The 20,565-nt window shown below is 37.7% G+C and overlaps 1 protein-coding gene across 1 annotated transcript in view; it reads right to left on the minus strand.

The window, feature by feature from the left end:
- Nucleotides 1-20,565, minus strand: part of LOC140245875 (complement C3-like) — a 145,304-nt gene that overhangs the window by 100,320 nt on the left and 24,419 nt on the right. Inside the window, exons 9-17 of the mRNA XM_072325360.1 lie at nt 19,782-20,018; nt 14,593-14,775; nt 9,963-10,088; nt 9,299-9,367; nt 5,750-5,981; nt 5,392-5,406; nt 3,680-3,807; nt 1,294-1,368; nt 84-138 (exon numbers count right to left, since the gene is read on the minus strand). Of these exons, the coding sequence (XP_072181461.1) occupies nt 84-138; nt 1,294-1,368; nt 3,680-3,807; nt 5,392-5,406; nt 5,750-5,981; nt 9,299-9,367; nt 9,963-10,088; nt 14,593-14,775; nt 19,782-20,018 (1,120 nt within the window). The remainder of the gene's footprint in view (nt 1-83; nt 139-1,293; nt 1,369-3,679; nt 3,808-5,391; nt 5,407-5,749; nt 5,982-9,298; nt 9,368-9,962; nt 10,089-14,592; nt 14,776-19,781; nt 20,019-20,565) is intronic.

A 20,565-nucleotide genomic window follows, 5' to 3' on the forward strand; every position in this document is an offset into this window, starting at 1 on the left:
ATTATGTGACTGGGGCCTTAAGGATCTCTCCCGCCTTTACTTTCATTATCAAAAGGGCAAATTTGTCTTGTATGTCTACTAACCTTCGCGTGTGCTGACATCGAGTTGAGCATTTGTAAGCACCGTCATTCCAGAGTCCTGTCATCAAAATAACCGAGGCAAAATTGTACTGGAATAAAATGTGTATCCTTTTGGGAAAGAAAATTGTAGCAGTTTTAAAGTATTTTTAAAAACAATCCAAACACATTGTAAACGATACAAAAACCTCAATCACAACTTAATCATAATTCATCTCACTTGTAAAGTGTGAGCGTGTGTGAGCGGGAAGGTAGGTATGGTACGTGGATGATCCATCGTGTACAAATGAGTCGGTCCCCATAACAGCAGTCAGTAATGATTTCCACGGCTTAACAACACCATCCCGAAAAAACAACAAATATGAAAAATTTACTACCCGAACTGTCCTTGCAGGGACACCTCTTACGTCAGTAAAATAATGTGTGGTAAATCTGCTTTAGCATTTCATTATAATTACTTCTAATTAATATCGTGATAGCAGTTTTGAATTGCGACAGGTCTGTGGGTACTAGTACCTTCTGTAACTAGTTACGTATAAGTACGAAAGAGATGATAATGTATTGTTATTTTGTGCCTGATCTAGAATTATAGGTTGTACGTGTGCATGTCAAAGGATAAAGAGGACCTGGGCCCCATTTGCAATATCACTGCATCCAGCTTTCTGATTGGCTGTTGCTATATACGGTAAGAAGTTATTCTAACGAGACTTGCTATCCTCATTATCTTTAATTAAACAGGACCCTGGTTTGAGCCAAATCGGGGGAATTCGATGATTTTTTTTTTTTTTTAGTAGGGTTCTGATTAAAATTAAAGATTAAAATGTCGACAATTTTAGAATACAGCTAGGAGTGAAATTCCAGTACCGTCTGCACAACGTTACGTTTGAGGTTCTATAATCATAAAACATCTTTGGTTAAGCCACTTAGGATGAATATAACTGATCACTATGCAACTGTTAGACATCAGTGGGGGAATATCCTTTATTCAGGGATGTATACAGAAAGTGAAGTTGATTTTTAGTAATCAATGCGCTACAAGTGACACTTATTATACAATTATAGGACATATTTTTATGCCATTTCGAGTTAAGATTCCGTTGGGAATATTTCGGACAATTGCGCTTCTCACGTGTGTGATTTCATCCAATCGTGGTTTAAACAAGACCGGAAGGGGTCGTTCATCATTATGTGCATCAAAGTTGTCTTATAATCTCACCTCAAAGACCATTGACACCGTACGCCCTCCACCCGGTCCGCAGCCAACGTCATACCCCTTCATTCGGTTGAACATCTACACGGGGATAAGGACAAAAATAAGACTTCAATTTAAAGATAATGGATGATGGGTTATGATCCTATGCATGGGGCGCCACGATGGTACGATATGACGTATGAATCATAAGGGTGCTGTTCGTTATTCCTAAGGTTCGCTATTCCGAAGGTTCGTTATTCCGAAGGGTCGTTAATCCGAAACACACAAATTCCCTATACCTAGAGGTTCGTTAATCCGAAAATGAAAAAGGGTTCGTTATTAATCGGAACATTTGTGGCGTTATTCCGAAGGTTCGTTATTCCGAAGATTCGTTCATCCGAAAATGAAATTCGGAAAAACGATCCTTTGGAATAACGAATCTTCGGACTAAAGATCTTTCGGAATAACGAACCTTCGGAATAAAGAGCTGTAACCGAATCATAATGCTGCCTACCAGCACATGTTGCATATAATGCTTTGAACTTTACCCGATATAGCATTATAGCATTATTATTTGTATATTAATATTGTTTGAAAGTCAGATGTGAATCATTCTACCAATATTATGATCATTTTGCAATTTGACTCAAGAGAAGAATGATTATGGCCATGATGTGATATACATATTATTATGTCAAATATAGACCCAACTTCAATTACCTTAACGCATACGCACTCACACATAACCTTCAATATTTCATGCAATCATTAAGAAATACCCCCACCTGTAACTTTTATAACTGTTATATAGTCATTGTCAATTTGACACACATTTACATACCTGCAAACACGAACATCACACCCATTGCGATATTGACTCATACATTATGTAGTTTGTTATTTTCTACAGTGCCATGTATCTTTGACATTAATACTGATATTGTATAGTGTTGTATATTATGTCTTTTATGTCTATCCTGTCTATGTATCTACGTTTTACCTTTGCTCTGTATGTGTGCGCTCCATGCATATAACGATGAAATGTGTATGCATACAAACAAAACAAATCTCAAGAAATGGACAACAGAGTCGACTCGACTCGAACTAAATTAGATTCAATTGAACATTAGCTCATGGGGTTGCTTAAGGAGTTGGAGACATTTGTAATTTTCCATTAATTTTTTTTTCTAGAATATGAAACGGCATTTTCTACCTTGAGGGATGAAGTGTTTCTAAAACTAAACGTTTATTTCCATAATGACGAAAGGTATGGAATCCAAAACGTTTTGTAAATGCAGTCAAGATTAAAGATACGATAAAAATGAGGCAGCATTGACTGTTACCCAATAAACACGGTTATTTCGAGGGAATTGCCAGAGAATGAACTTCTTTTCCATAATTTCTTATGCGTTAGTGCGTACACGCAAGCTTGTCCAGGCGTATATCCTGTGCATGGTGTGTGTGTGTGTGTGTGTGTGTGTGGGTGTGTGTGTGTTGTCAGCTTTCTTTCTGGGGACCTACCCTCACAAGTATCTGCTTACCGGTATATATAGGCTTTCCTGAATAATATTATCTTTATTTTCAAGTGTAAATTGCATAACATATTTTAAAGTGATTTCAGTTCATCCGATAAATCTAGTTATTATGTAAAGTTCCTTCTCTTATACCAGCTGTATACAATAACAATGAGATTTTCAAAATAATGACTGCTACTGTTGTTTGACCTGTAGACAAGTGGATGTATGTTAGGAATGTAACTTGAAGCTAAATTAAATGACAAGTTTGTTCACTATATGTGGATTGAGTGTATACATCAATGTTATTAGCAGAACACACTAGTGGAAGTTTGCGGAAAATCGAACAATCCATTCAAAAGTTTGAAAGTTTAAATTTTGAAAGTTCGAGTGCCGCCATCGCCGAATGAGAAGACTGCATTTAACAGTACAGTGCAATCCCGTTATAACGAACACGGTTATAACGAAGTATGTATGTGACATCACTGCAGGACATCGATATTATATTGAAAAAAAAATATATATACTACAAGAATTCCACAGAATCTATTTTTTTTTTTATGAGAACAAAGCCTCCCTCAACTGTTACACTGGTTAAGGGTGACATTATTCTCACTGCCTCTTGAAAGAGATAAGTCAAATGCATTTTCCCTTTTCTAGAAATATGAAAATCATGTAGAATTGTGTTTTTATTCTTTTCTTTATATCCTTGTCCCGCAGTGACATCAAAATCTGTTTTAGTCTTCTCATCCAGCGATGGCGGCATTGAATCTTAAGAATTCATAACTTTTGAAAGAATTGTCCGATTTTTCTCTAACCTTTACTGATGTGTTGTCCTAAAAGTGTTGCCCTCACTAACTCAACATGTATGTTTGGGTTAAGTTGAATAATTATACCTTCCGTCTGGTCAAGCGGTCCTTATCTCTTAGGAGATAGACAGCCGTATCAACGGCCATGATTGCCACGGCAGCATCCCTGGGGGCGTCTATCTCCAAATTCATGGCATCATGGGGCGCCAAGTACTCTCTTGTGTCCTCAGTAAACTCTCTGGTAATAGTCACCTAACGTGTTCAAAAGAGAAGCACACTATTTTCAACTCAAACCTAAACCAGTCATTATACACGATTTATGCAGGAGATCAAGCTTGTGATATTATATCACACGTTGGTCTCTGGCCGGCCACGTTTCGTAGTGTACTTTATATTCTTTATATATATTTTCCTTTTATTATTACTCGATTGTATTTGGAGTCAAGTGAAGACTCCTTACCAAATTGGGTACGTACACGACAATTTACCCAGGACTACAGCCGCGGTTATAAACAAGACGCGTTTGACGGGCAATATTGCAGTCAGTCCGCAGCACGTATGCTAATGAGCCGATCCGGCAAGATTTATTCAGCACTCTCGTTGACGATCTATGCGTTCGAAAGGTGTCTCGTCGTGCGAGATTTTGCGAGAGTTTGACAGGGCTATGGTTTTCACAGTGTAGCGACTTGTACATACATTCATCATGGCTACAAGTCACGCTTAATTGTTTTCCAGACTTTGATCTTTATTTTGATACTAAATTTGCGTATAATATTGGTTCTTATCATGACGATATAATCAGTTGAATTTGCGTAAATTTTACCTACTTTTCACGGAAGATTTTGTCGTCTAAAGTTCGTTTTTGGTTCCTGACCGGATTAAGAAACTGTTGTTTCTGATTTTGGCTTTTTCGTAGAGAGGAAACTTAGATGCTCATCATAATAATTGGAGTCAAGGAGACGCAAGCATGACTTATACTAGTTTTTCCGTTTTGAAATGTCTGTAAAATTCACTCCTAAGCCGGAAGTATGCTCCATACAAAGTGTACAGCGGCGCGAAAGAGCTCTCTCATTGGACAGTGCTTGCATTCAGCGCGCGCTGTAACACTGCTTCTAGCTTCTAGCTTCTGTCCAAAGCACAGAAATCTACACGCGTGCCTATGCAAGCATGCGCTATGCGCGCACGTGGCATGAAACCGTAGCAGCGTAATGAGTAATGCAAGCGCTGAATGCAAGCGCTGTCCAATGAGAGAGCTTACTCTTGAGATTGCACGGTTTCAACCTGACCAGCCCTGACATCGATGTATATTTTACTGGTTCCTGCTAAGCACCAACTTGTCAAGATATTTACATGGATACAAATATTAGGAGATGGACTTCCAAATAATGCATTTTCATAGAGACGCAAGGTGAATTTGGTATTCTTTTGACGTCTTGAACATGTACTGCACGAATTACTTTTTTCATCATTTTTCAAGCTCAAATTACGCTATGACATTAATTCATTTACAATAATTTGAGTAACATGTGAGGATAGCTTACATATTTTCCTTGAATTTGATACCAAATTTGTAAATATAAGGTATATTTTTGTTGCCGAAAGCCCAAGGACAAAATCCCCTTACGCAGCTCATTGTGTATGCAAGCCTCGAGCAGGCTTGCATACGAGTTGAATAAATACGAGTGAATTATCGGGTGCTGCGGTCTGACTGATTGAAATCAACTAAAGCGTGTTTGTGAGATGACTGGGAGAACTGTAACAACCCCCTGTGAGCACTAAAAAGTTGTTGTTAGGTCGACCACGCATAGTAGGCGCTATCACTTTGAACCGGTACAAGTTGAAGCCACTTGTCAACTGACACTCTTTGACTCACACAATATGACTCACGCAATGATTATTATAGTAGTTTCTACCAAGTCACACAAACTATCACTTTGATAGCTTCTATCAATAGTGGGAAAATGGTTATCACGAAACTAAGCGCCCTCCGATTTTACCAGTACAGTGGCTCAATATTCAGTTATGTTTATCGCCTGCTAGCAGCTTCTAATGATTATGAATTTTAAAGACAGGCACGACAATTAATTTCAGTCCTTGCAATTATGCTGCAGTTGCTTCGACGATAAATGGCTATGTGTCAAAAGAAAGTGCGCACACGAATATGTGCTCTTCTTACCCCACTTTCTCCTTCATTGTCGCCACACTGTTCCTGCACTTCCGCCAGCAAAGAGTCCGCTGTAACGTAAACCCTACCATTTTCAGGTGTGAAATAATATACAATGATCCGTGTTCTCGGCACCATCTCCTGTGTAACATTTATGTGCAGAACTGGGGTTGAGCCAACGTTATCAAGTGTCCCTGACTGTACGATGCGACCGGCTGTCACGCACTGCGTGAAAAGAGACGAAAAGGCAAACGATGACAATATTTCGTATCGTTTGAGACTACTAGTATATCTACAGGAGAGTGAATCACATACCTACTTAAAACGTCCCCAGTTGGAATCTTCTTTTTCCTTTAAATGGTATATCCCTATGTCAGTGATCAATGACACAACCTCAATTCCTTTTTGTTTGTTATCACTTCGAATTCATGGCGCATTGCAATGTAATACATTACGTCAGCGGCTGAGGTCAGCCTTAACCGTTTTACAGTGCATGTTAACGCACCATGTGGACCAAAACTTCCAGTAACTTTCCTTTTTAAAATACTGCAGTTATCATAATTATATATATATATATATATATATATAATATGGATTGCAGGGCTACTTTTTACGTAGTTTATGCCTCAGGAAAAATGGCAAATTTAAATATGATATCTGCATAGAACAATATGACTACTAATTTTTTTCCTCATTTTTTCTCAAACCAACTCTTAGCATTAATGACATCGTGCTGGTCATACCTATTCACTGCACTCAAACGTTGTAACGTTGTTGTTTAGCAGTAAATCCCGACCAAAAAACAAACAAACAAACAAAAAAAACAAAAAACGCATTCTTGGACATGGACAAAAACCATGGAGCGCCAAGTGTCGCATGGAATATTTCGTTACGAAATCAGTCATTTCGGCGATGAAATGATTATTTTGTAACGAAATGACAACATTTTGTAACTAAATGAACATTTCGTCCACGAAATGATAATTTCGTTAAAGCAGAAATTTATAGAGAATCTAGAAATATGACAAGTTTGATATCTACGGAAAGCTAAGAAGCTAGTTAACAAAACTGGATATCTTTTAGACGATGTAACTTTACCCCCAAACTGTTTTTGAGATTGAAAAACACCCAATTTCCATGACCACGTAGCTCCGTTCGCTACAAGAAACATCGGATTTGAGCGACGTCACCTAATGTGTATGAGCTGATTTGCCGTACGTCTATATGAAACCCGCTCTGGCAAAACCCGAAACTTCTCGGCAAATGTGATTTCGCGCTACAGCCCGAAAAAGGTCAAAAAATGACCTACCTCAGGGACCAAATTGACATTTTGGTATCACGCTGTAGGGGAAATTTTCTAGTTTCTGACTGATATCAACAACATTTCAAAATACAACCTACAAAATGTGGAATTTTGAAGAGAAAAGTGGGATGTCAATCTCAAATGTTGGCCAAAATCTTACGTCTAAAGACCAAATCGCCTTCGTTTACGGCGAAAATGACTGTTCTTTTGGCGATCGTGTCTTAGATATTCTGCGTTGAACCCTGACACATTTGGTACCTACAGAAAACTCTATCTCTGCTTATTCTAAGTATGGTCATGGCATGATGTCATGCTACTCACTTTCATTCATAAATTCGTCTGAAACATCGCGTAAACAGCCTTGTTGCTTACCAAGACAAGTGATCGAAATACGTGTTCACGATTGGTCAACTGCGCCGAGGACCCCCTTGTTTACAAGCAACCTACGTGTTATACTATGGGGATCGCTGTAACTACACGCAGCCGCTGTCGCGAAGCGACGCGGCTGCACCTGTATTCCTTCGCAGACGTTGTCATTTTTCAGTGTGGTTGTGCGACTCCTTCATGAATATCTTTATCAATCATGAAAAACTAAAATACAAGGAATTATCGTAATCTATGATAATCATTCAATAATCGGTATGCGATTTTTTGTTTAATTACGTCAAAAACTCACCGAAATCTGTGGCTGAAATCAGGTCTGTAAACGTTTTTATTGCTTCACTCCTCATCTGCGTGTTATTAAGAATGGCATTCACTCTCGTATACTACAACGTATACCTTGTTTGTACAACGTAGGTAGTCGGAGAGGCGCCCTCTAGCTCTCCGACTACCTACGTTGTAAGTTGTAGTATACGAGAGTGAATGCCATTCAAATAACACGCAGATGAGGAGTGAAGCAATAAGGACGTTTACAGACCTGATTTCAGCCACAGATTTCGGTGAGTTTTTGACGTAATTAAACAAAAAATCGCATACCGATTATTGAATGATTATCATAGATTACGATGGTTCCTTGTATTTTAGTTTTCCACGATTAATAAAGATATTCATGAAGGAGTCGCACAACCACACTGAAAAATGACAACGTCTGCGAGGGAATAGAGGTGCAGCCGCTGTCTCTACAGCGGCTGCGTGTAGCTAGGGATCGCTGCAGCAGCGATGCATGCTTGCAGTGTATCGTGACTGCTGCTCATGCAGCACGGAAATGTTGCAGTTTCCCGCTTTGTTAGACTGTTTTTTTTTTAGCAAGTTGAGGTAGAAATTAGAATTTAAACCAACACACAAGAGAAAAAGAAGGTCACATTTATCTAACAAACCTTCATCATGCCATTTCGAAGAAGAATCAAGCTGAAATCACGGCATCAAGGAATACCTCTTCACTGCCGATTCTGCTGGTACTGTGCAGTGTTGTGCGTACACCTCATCACGGCAATCGCGAATCTTGAGCTGATTACGGTAGGTTTTGTGCTTTTCAAACGTCGTATTTCCGTAAATTTATGGGTGTAAAAATGATTTCCAATCAATTACAGCCCTTTGACTTAGTTATCATCCTTCATGAGTATGTATACCTCAGCTATACGCAATTCCCCCACAATGATCGATTTGTTGTGTCAATAATAACAGCAAATTGTTGCTGTACGAAGGAACAGCTGATCACGGCAATCGTGAATCTTGAGCTGACGATAGGTTTTGTGCTTTTAAAACTTCGTTTTCCGTAAATCTATGGGCGTAAAATATGATTCCAATGAACACAAACAAACAAACAAACAATTTCACGACGTGAATATATAGTTTTGGCGGACGATTTATTCTAGATTGACAACAAATTACACACCAATTTCCTGAAAAGTGCGCACAGTTTGCCTATAGATACGTAAATCCCACTGGGTTGCATACACACGTGGTGACGTCACAGATTTGGCACTTTTCGTAGCCGCATCGAACTTTTTCCAGTGCTCAAATTTGGTAAAAATAAAGATTCTTATATTCAAAGCAGAGACAACTTTATTGCATGATTTATGTTAGAAATTAATCAAAATAACATTAAATGATGGAAAACAGTCAATTTATATGATATTATTTCCTATAAATTTCTTCTTTAACGAAACTGTCATTTTGTCGACGAAATGACCAATTTCGTAACAAAATATTCTATGCGACACTTGGCGCTTCATGGTTTTTGTATACCACCTTCGTGAATTCGAGCCAATATGTACATCGTAAGGTAAGTACTTACCAGGTAATGTAAATCGACATTATCAGACGATGGTGATCTGTAGACTTCCACAGACTTTGATCTACCAACCTGAATCAGGAAAGATATGATTTAATAGCATTCGAGGGCTGCCTGCGAACTTATAGTACCTAGTCCTGATGATTAAAAGAAGTGATCGTCATCTGTAGCAACCATACGCTAGGTGCAGTCAACAAGCTCGCCCTATTTAAGAATCGTTAAAGGTCCCATATTACTGTACCCCGTATTATTACGGTATTGGTAACGGACATATTAGCAATTTAGGCCATTATATCTTACATGAGCTAATAAACGTTCATCCAAAATAAAATACGAAGGGGCTTAAACGGCAACAAGAGACAAAGATTAAATTGTACAGTCACTTGGTGACGCACAGTTTGAAACCCTGGTAAACATGATATTTATAATTTTCTCAAAACTCCAAATATACTCAAAAATATTTTTGCAAACGACCGGGCTTCCGCATGCAGAACTTATTCTAGACCAGGAAGTAACCACTTCTTCGGAGAAGCTACAAGCATAATTGCAATGAAGTCTAAAATGTCATTCTTAAGGTTTCATATTTTATCATATCTTTATATGTATTCATATATCAACCTTTCTTAAGGTTGATATCATATTTTTGTAATGATAGTACTTGTCTTACCTGCAAAGGTTCCAAGTCGTCTATGATGATTGTGATTACTTCATTGTCAACGCTGGGTTCGTACGGCATCATTTCAAATGTTAGTAGAGCTTGGCTATCGCCGAACTCCTCGACTGCCGTTTGGCACTGAGAGAGAGAGAGAGAGAGAGAGAGAGGGGGGGGGGGGGGGGTTAGAGACACAGTTAATGAAAAAAATCATGCCGATTTTAAAGTCCCTACTATACATTGTAAGTTTCACCGATGTCGCGTAATTCCAACAGACGTGTTTTAATTATAATGATATTACTACGTAATTTCTTCTGCATGGACGCAGTCACGCGCAATGAAATACTGTACGACCTTTAAAGCATTTGTACATGTGGTATTGTCACGCATTTTCGTTGAGATGTTTGATGTACCATTACGTATATAGCATTACATGGTTTTCATTGCTTTCATTATTGTACTAGTCTAAAGGATGTCTTGTTAACGCTGTTGCAAATTACCAGTTAAGCTGGCCAAATCTCAATTGCTTTGCATTCAGCGGAGTTCTCTCTTTGTCCATCTTCCTTTGTCCTTCCGACCTTCACAAGTCTATTCTACGCTCTCACTACTTTGGCCTTGTGCTCACTTGTTCTCCTGACCTTCACATGTCTATTCTGGGGTTTCCCTCGCTTTGACCTCGCTCCCATTCAGTAAGTTCGCTTTGTCCCTTCTCACTTTGACTTTGCTCGGTCTTGCAGAACTCTTGCCTTGCTCTCCTATAAGTTCAACTTTGTCCTGACTTTCAGAGTCCTTGCCATTACCCTTCGTCCTTGCCTCTCACTGTCCTTCAGTGTTTTCAGCCTGCTCCCTATGCCCTTAACTGTCCTTCAGCAATTTTTGTGCTTGCTTCTTACCTTGACTTTCTCCTCTCCTTTATATCCTCTTCTCCCCTATGACTTTGAGCTCCCTACCTATGTGCTCGAAGACGTCCGCAGCGCGATAAATGTCTTTCTCGTGACCTCCATGACTGGTCCTCTCTATCTCTCTCAAGCAAGAGGAGCTTGTTTGAAAGCGGTATATAAGACAGACTTTCTGCTTAAAGAAAACTAAAATACTTGGAGGAAGTTATCGAGAGGAGATGGAGTGAAGAGTTTGTCAGCTAAGAGCGAAACCCTTGTTTGAATAGCGAGAGAGAGAGGGGGAGAGAGAGAGAGAGAGAGTAACCAACGAAAGAAATAAAGAGTCAACCAGTCCAGAAACGGTCTTCAGTCATGTTAGCTTATTGTATTAGTTAGTCAGAAGTCCTTCACCTCGCCGCACCTCTCATGCCTAGCGAGACATTCTCAAAATCCATCCTTGTAAATGTTTTCGAGTGATTCTCCGTAATAAACTTCTTTAACCGTGATCTCTGCCTGATGACTGTAATTTCTCCCTGACTCTCGGCATCCATTGACAATAAACTTCAACATATAGCGGGACTCGATTTTCGGGCTTTCACAGAATAGGAAATATATTCTGCCCATCTTCGACAAATATAAGTCGCCGTTACAGTATTTTACTGTCCCAACCCCTTGAGCAACGGCGTAGCCAGGATTTCATCTTAGGGGGGGGGGGGGGGCGGGGGGCGGTGAGAACTTTTTGCATTTTGATGTTGTAAATGGTGCAATTTGATGCATGTTTTTGCGCGTTTTATCGACGTGAAACGGTCCCACTTGTTTAAGGTAGCAGTTTATTTTGATGTAGATTATTATTGAACAATTTGCCTATAAAATGGTATAATTTAAATACACTTCTTGTATTGATTCTTTTCACTGAATATCATGAACGCGACTGAACCCGAGCGAGCGGAGCGAGCGAGGGGGGAGGGGAGGGTGTGGGAGGGGGGTGTCCCCCCTCCCACGGTAAGAACTTTTTGCATTTTGATGTTGCAAATGGTGCAATTTGATGCATGTTTTTGCGCGTTTTATCGACGTGAAACAGTTCCACTTATTTAAAGGTAGGGAATCCCATTTGCATGCCTCAAATGAAGAGTTGTATAAATACAGTGGTATGTTGAAGAGAGTATCATTTTAGAAACTCACATAAAGTATTGAAAGTGGAAGGTAACATTTAGTACATTTTTATTGACCGTTAGATTTTGAATTGAATTTTTTTTTCGGAGCTCACCGTAAATTCCAGTACATTACTAGGCTACCTTTGCAGACCCATGCACTGCATGTGTGTCCATCATGTATATTTTGTGAAGAAAGTTCATCAAAACTTACAAACATTTCTATATACATTCTTGCCACACACTCTATATGTTATTACATCAGCTCTTATACTTTTAGATTTGTGTTTATAGATAAAAAAAAATACAGAAGACTGCAACAAAAAAGCTTAAGTGTGGCTGACACACAGAACTACTGAGTAGTTGAGTTTTGTGCATTATTCAAATTGTAGATAACTGTTGACTTCCAAATTTCTCAGCAGTGGCCTAAACAAGTCCCCTGAGGTTCATATTTAATGTTTTGCTGCATTGTGGGAGGTCTGTAAAAGGTACCCCCTACCTTTAAGGTAGCAGTATATTTTAGTGTAGATTATTATTGAACAATCTGCCTATAAAATGGTATAATTTAAATACACTTCTTGTATTAATTCTTTTCACTGAATATCATGAACGTGACTGAACCCGAGCGAGCGGAGCGAGCGAGGGGGGGGGGGGGATGGAGGGGAGGGTGTGGGAGGGGGGTGTCCCCCCTCCCACGGTAAGAACTTTTTGCATTTTGATGTTGCAAATGGTGCAATTTGATGCATGTTTTTGCGCGTTTTATCGACGTGAAACAGTAAGACTTGTTTAAGGTAGCAGTATATTTTTATGTAGATTATCATTGAACAATTTGCCTATAAATGGTATCATTTAAATACACTTCTTGTATTAATTCTTTTCACTGAATATCATGAACGCGACTGAACCCGAGCGAGCGGAGCGAGCGAAGGGGGAGGGGAGGGTGTGGGAGGGGGGTGTCCCCCCTCCCACGGTAAGAACTTTTTGCATTTTTATGTTGCAAATGGTGCAATTTGATGCATGTTTTTGCGCGTTTTATCGACGTGAAACAGTAAGACTTGTTTAAGGTAGCAGTATATTTTGATGTAGATTATCATTGAACAATTTGCCTATTTAATGGTATCATTTAGATAGTCTTCTTGTATTAATTCTTTTCACTGAATACCATGAACGCGACTGAACCCGAGCGAGCGGAGCGAGCGAAGGGGGACGGGAGGGTGTGGGAGGGGGGTGTTCCCCCTCCCACGGTGAGAACTTTTTGCATTTTGATGTTGCAAATGGTGCAATTTGATGCATGTTTTTGCGTGTTTTAACGAGTTGAAACAGTCCCACTTGTTTAAAGTTGCAGTATATTTTAGGGATTATTGAACAATTTGCCTATAAAATGGTATCATTTAAATAATCTTCTTGTATTTATTCTTACGCTGAATATCATGAACGCTGTCTGTTCAGCAATCAAACAGAAAAAGCATGCACACGAGGGTGTAGATAGGGGCATATCCCCTCCCACACGAAGGTGATTTTGCGTTTTCAGACCTGAAATTCAGCGATCTGGTGCAAATTTTTGGTGCAATATTTTTCATCGAAGTGTTAAAATCACGGAATTTAGCTTTTATTCCGAATGTGCACCATCTGTGTGTATGTATAAAGTCTAGTGAGGTAGAGCTTAGGGGAAGGGGGATTCCCCCGTTTTTAGAATTGAAATAAAGCGATCTGGGTATAGCCACAGTCTACTTCTATGCATGGCGGAAGGAGGGGGAGGGGCGTGCGAGCAGGGAGAAGGCGTGGGCGAGTGTTATCTCCACCCTTCCCTTCCGATGGAGCTTTTGCCTTTTTAAGGTTGAAATTGAGATATCTCGTATACGCATATTTGATGGAATCAACATTTGGGAAATCACACACACAAAAAAAAAAAAAAAATGATGGGGAGGGGGACTGAGGGAGGAAAGGGTCGATTAAAAGGGGAAATTCCCCTTATACATGAGGGAACCTTCAGTTTTTGGAATATACTAGTGATAAGTCTTGTGCACTCAGAATTATTCATAATTTTTTGGTAAATCTAAAAAGTGTACTAAGCTAGGGAAAGAGGCACAGAGGGGGAGGGTTTGGGAGGGGGATACCCCCTCCCAAGCACGAGAGATTTTGCATATTTTGAATTGAAATTCAACGATTTGGTGCACACTTTGAGTGAAATATTCAAAAAAAATCTTATTGATGAAAGGTTGCAAAGGAGACCGGCTTCATGTGCATACATACAGTATACACGCATTTTTTTTTCCGCCTCCCAAATCCCCGGTCCAAATCTTAGGGGGGGGGGGGGGGAGGGGGCGACCGCCCCCATCTCCCCCCCCCCCCTGGCTACGCCAGTGCCCTTGAGCAAAGAAGGAGAAGAATTAAAAAAAAAAAGAAGAAGAAGAAGGAGAAGAAGAAGAAGGCCATACTAACTGCGACTGTGGAAAGTTGATGTTCAGAGGACTGTACAGCCAGATATTTCCAAACATGTGTGAACACTGGTGAAGGGGAAGTTCTACTTTGAAGCAGCATACTATAGGTGAAACGATTTAATAATCTTCCTATATAGTTGGATTTCTTGATGTGATGTCTTGACGATGAACTTACCACAACTTCAATTGACGTGTAGTCATCAGAAGTATCTTCATCCGCTGCTACCCGACCTTCCGCATTAGTGTGCAGCTGCTGGTTGTAGAAAACGGTTTCCGATGCGTCTTCCCGTGTGGCTTTTAGTTTGATTCTGACGGGCACGTTTGATGCGATGCTTCCATTCGCGTATTGCAGATCAATCTGTTTGGTGTGCAAAAAACAAAAAACAAACAAACAAACAAACAAACAAAAACAGCTTAATGAACAGGCTCACAGGAAGGCTGTAACACGGCCTTTGACGGCTGTTATGTTATGATGCACATGCAAACGAATGAAAGCAGTGAATAGAAAAAAAAAACCCAGATGAATTGCAACATGCTCTAATGATCAGACATATTGTATTGAGTGCAGATCATATCTTCGAGCTGTTTGATATATATGTATATTATATATATATATATATATATATATATATATTATTATTATTATTATTATTATTATTATTATTATTATTATTATTTAGAATAAATGGATTTATATTGTTTAAGGTTGTCGGGTAAAAAAAAAAAGTCAAACCATTGGGCCGTGACGTTGTAAAAAATTTTGAGCTACGACAATTCTTGAGTTTTCAAGATGATAATGTGATGATCGGCTCTGTGGGTAACAATGAATACTTACTAATACGAAGGAAGTTGGTGGAAAGTGTATTTGTGCATGAAAATTGCTGTTTAAAAAGTATGAATATCATCAACTTTTAATGTTTTTAATTGAGAAACTGGGTAAGAAGGACACAGTTTCCCCTAAGGCATTGTACAGTTTTAAACAAAGACTTCGGAAAACATGTTTCTCAGATGGTATACAATAGGCAGATACGATTCCGATTCCTCTAGAAACTGAAGTATTAACATTGTGATCATTCTAAAAGACAAATTTGAATCAATAGCATACAGGCTACGAAAAGTGTATAGATTTTCAGCAATTGGCTGTTCGTCGAAGCAAATACAGTAATCAATATAATGAGTAATATTTGGAAAATTATGCAGCGTAAATCTTACAAAAATCTAACTTGTTTTGAAAATATTTAATGACAACTTATTACATGAGAACCACTGGAATACTTAAAATGTCTCTAAATTCAGTGTGTTTAAGGCCTTTCAAATACTTCGTGAGAATAAAAAAAAAAAAATCGTCTGCATTAAATGTAAAACTAAGAACCAAACATGAATGTATTATGTAATCAATGGAAATTACAGAAAGTAGGGGACCCCGTATGGGTTAAAGGGACACTACATAGTGATATTGGATTATTAAAGATAATGCTGAAGAGGTAGTCGTGAAAGAAGGAGTGACTTTAACTATAATCTAAATTCTCTTAATTTTCTTAATGAATGTTTGAAAGAGAAAAAAAGGTCTGAAACTCAAAAAATGGACCCATAACATTAATGTATAAAAAAGGAGATCAGCAACATTTAGAAAATTGGAGACCAATTACACTGTTGGACTGCGACTACAAGATAATTGCCGAAATTGTAAACGAAGATCAAACTGGTTGTATCAAAAATCGATTATCAGCTTTTGATATACGAATGACAATCGATATTATTGAATTCATGAAAAGAAGAAAATAGATGGCGCAACAATGATGGCAAATTTTTCAAAAGCTTTTGATGTATATTGATTTTGATTTTGTGTTGTTTAGTTTTGTTTAAACAAATTTAATTTTGGTAATATTTTTTCAGACATGGATAAAATACTATATAACAGATATTCGCAGCTCAGTGCATGTAAATGGCTGGATATCTGAGTCTTTCTCAATAAGCCAGTTCACAGTTCCAACATGAGCATGTGCAGATAAAGGTCATTGCAGACCTTCTTTTGAAATGGATTTTGCAGCTGAGGTATTATTCAAGCCTAGATATAGGGCCTCATGGAAAATGTGTTATATGAATGAACCAGGTGCAGATTGGTGTTTACAGGTGAATGTGCATTCTTTTCAACAACATTAGCAAAGGCCATTTTGATATGCAGCACTGACACGTAAATTACCACTTCCTGTATGGCTGTTTTTGCTCTTCTTGCAGATTAGCCCATGTTTTGCAAGATCTGTGGTTGGAGAGGTCATTGCAGACTAGTGCTAACTGTGAACTGGCTTATACAAAGAGGCATTATACAAGGATGCCCACTTTCAACTTTACTTTTTGTGCCTGCTGCAGAATTTATGTCGACCCGAATAGGAAATAATAAGTGTATAAATGGTATTTCTGTTTTAAAGATTGAGGAAAATTTTGAAGTAAAATTATTACAATGCGCAGATGACGCATAAATTTTTGTTTCAGAAAAACGGTCATTAGATAAAGTAAGTAAAGAGTTAGAATTATTTGGAAATGTAGCAGGGCCAAAACTGAATATTGAAAGAGCAAAACATCAGATATATGGCTGGGAGCTGGCAAGTCAAAATGGTCACTCGATGACCTTGATTTAGTGTGGGCAGACACACCCACAAAATACTTAGGGTTTTATGTTTCACCTGATATGGATAAAGCACGAGCTTTAAATTGGGGGGAAAACTTATGAAATTGCAAAGACTTTTAGACAATTGGAGAAAAGGAAAACTTATTTAGTCTTTTTGGTAGATTGATCTTTGTAAAAACCTTAGATTTACTTTATGTCAGATAGTTAATATACTGATGGTTGACACAATTCCTGAAAAAAACAACCAACAGATTGAATAATTGTCATATACGTTTATTTGGCAAGCAAAAACTGAAAAAGTGAAACGAATTATAATGATTAAAGAGTTTGAAAAAGGAGCCTTAACATGATCTACCTTTCCATGCAAAAACTCAGCTTCCGGTTGAGATGGTTTGGACGCGTTATAGGTGCAACAAAGGAACATGGAGTAAAATGTGTTTTTATTGGTATAACTCTTTGGTGGATTAGAATTTTTACTAAATTCCAATTTGCATTGTTTGAATATGAAAATGATAAGTAAGAATCAACGGCCATTGTTTTATATTGAAATATTAGACGCTTGGTTAATGATAAAGAATAATATTTGTTTGAAATATCAACCTACGGTACATAGAGTAAATCATCAAATGTTATGGCATAATACAGATGTAATTTTTCACATAAATACTTTATTTTATTATGGTTGTATCAAAGTGGAATTGTACTTTTCAAAGACATTTTCAAGAATGGTAATTCTGTTTCAACTTAAACGACAGAAAAGTAAGCAAACATTGATTTTTATTATATTTTATTACGCCCAGCGATCTCAAAATCATGGATAAGCAATTATACGTATCTATGTATAAATTTTCATAATAGATCATTAGAAATTCCTAAATTAAGAATAAGAATAACAAAGCATAAAAGAGGTATTTAGGATGTTTCAACAAAAAAGTTTGTGTACACATTGTTCCGATAGTAACAGATGTTGCATACGCAGGGAAAAGATATTCGACTCATCATTTAATTGGATGAATATATTCAAAAGAAACTTACGTTATTTTAAAGAAAATAAATCGAAAGAATTCAATTTCAAGCTTTTATAAAATTTACTACCAGTGAAAAAGAATTCGTAGAGATGGCATATCAAAAAGAGATGGCAAAGAATGGAGGAAGTTTTGAATATTAAGAAAACACATCATAAAGTACCGAAGCAAATGATGAATATTGCGTACATTGTTTGTGATTTTTTTTTTAATCTTAAGAATGTCTTTTTAAGCTTAGTGTATTGTCTTTTTCCACTTTTTGTATAATGTGATATAAAATGTTGAATTATGGAGGGAATAGTTACCCTGTTGGGGTAAAAAAAAAAAACGAAATTGAATTATATTTCTTCGCCTTTTGTTGTTCTATAGCAGGTAATGGCAGAAATTTGATTTTTAATCGCTTTGAACTTGAAATAAAAGGGTTTCCTCTTATCATCAATATCGTGATCGTGTTCTCGTAAATGACAGATTTAAAATTATTTATAAAACCTCAAGGAATTATGTGGGTAAAACGGCTTTTACATCGAATGTACATGGTGGGAAGGAAATGGGACGGGAGCTTATTTTTCTATTTCATATATGTTTTTACAACAGTCGGGGGAATATCATTAATTTTTTTTTTTTCTGTGTCAGCTATGATACCAGATTATCTATGTATTATTTATGATTTCGGAGGGTATGAATCCTACTTATGAAGAAATTTATATTAATGTGAAGGGGTATCAGGATAAAGACAAAGAAATTACATTTGGTGAAATGGAATTTTTTTAACAGATGTTTAAGTTTTTACTTTTGATATATATAATCATCACCGTTGTTAGTAATGTGTGTGCAGCTACGGTGTCTTCAATAATTTACGCAAAGTGGTAAACTGGTATTTAAGCGTTTCATCAAGAGTGAAGGCGGTGCCTTTCGTGTCATTTAGGTTTATGGTTTTGCATTGAATCGGGATGGATTGGATGGGATTGGGATTTGATTTAGAGGAGAGGATGATGTTAGATTTTGTTAAGAATTGTATGGTTTGATTGATTATTTAGGATAATTATGATAGGTAATGATCTATTTCGGTTGTGTGGGGGTTAATAGAGCTTTTATGAAAGATTTCATTCTTGAGTTGTATAATAAACTTTTTATCGCATATAATTTTATTATCTTAAAAGTGGAATATGATACGTTACATTTACACAATCAAGGGAAATATAGTTTCATATGTCAATAAAAATCAAGGAGAATAAAATGCATAAATTCAAATGGTATATATTAGGATAAGATTTACGGAATATGATGTAAACTGTGTATCGTAAAAGGTATTGTTTCGTTAGTGTTATGTAGTTGGTTTGACTGTAAGTGATTTATTATCGTTTTCAATGTTAAAGAGAGGGATAATAGCAGTAAAAGGGAAATGATGATAGTGATTTTGTCACCAGCTATGATTGTATGTTTTGTTTTGTTTTTTGTATCGAGAACGGATTAGCCATGTTTGCCTTAAGAATTAAATGAAAATAAAGATCAACAGAAAATGAATGAATACAGAGTTTCTCTTTGTGTGTGTATGTGTGTGTGTGTGCGTCTCAATTTAAGAGACACTTGATGGTAGACGATTATAAAATGTATATCTAAGAATTGATAACTAAGAATCATCATATCTGATCTGTGCGCCAATTTCCTTTCCACCTAATGCAGTGAAAATGGCGAATCCGAAAAAAGTACCTTGACATGAATGTTGAGGCCTTTCTTGAAGAATTTCACAGCGTGTTTGTGGGAAAACTTAAAGGGCGTGGACACAACCATGGCTGTAGTGTCGATAGCTGCTTCAGTATGGCCCGTTGTTCTCTCTTCAACAATAGCCTCAGCGTGCAAGCGGCAATCGTAGAATTCCTCAAACCAGTCCTCACCAAAGGCGGTATCCAGGGAATCTATGACCACTGTTGCTCTTCCTGCTTGCAACTGAAACATCAAAATCATTCACGACATCTTCTTCTTCTTAACTCAAGATTATTCATTTAAATTTCTAAATGAGTCCAAAATTTTTTGGGAATTTGTACTTGATACATTAACAGCATTTACACGTACAAAATAGAGGGATGGCGACCGCTCTCCGAATTTCGAGATTTTTAATAATAATAATAATAATAATAATTGTTTTGGATATAAACTCCAAATTTTATTGTCCAAGAATGGAAATTCATTTTGCCCAATTGATCGTGGGCCTGGCAGCCACTGAGCAGCGCCAGATCGACGTTGCTCTAACCTTTTCAACTGTTGAACGGCAAACAAGGTAGCAGCAACTCCCATCTTTTAACGTCTTTTGGTATGACGCGGCCGGGGATTGAACCCACGACCTCCCGATTGTGAGGGCAGCCGCTCTACTCACTGAACCAACACATCGGTACGGCTAGTTTGTGTATATGTGAATCCCCTATTGGTAATTTTTCATCATTCCGTGTCCAAACTGTGTAAGGTGTGACTAATTTGATAAAACGATATCTCTAAG

The sequence above is a fragment of the Diadema setosum genome, unplaced genomic scaffold (genome assembly GCF_964275005.1).
Source record: "Diadema setosum unplaced genomic scaffold, eeDiaSeto1 scaffold_49, whole genome shotgun sequence".
NCBI lineage: Eukaryota > Metazoa > Echinodermata > Echinoidea > Diadematoida > Diadematidae > Diadema > Diadema setosum.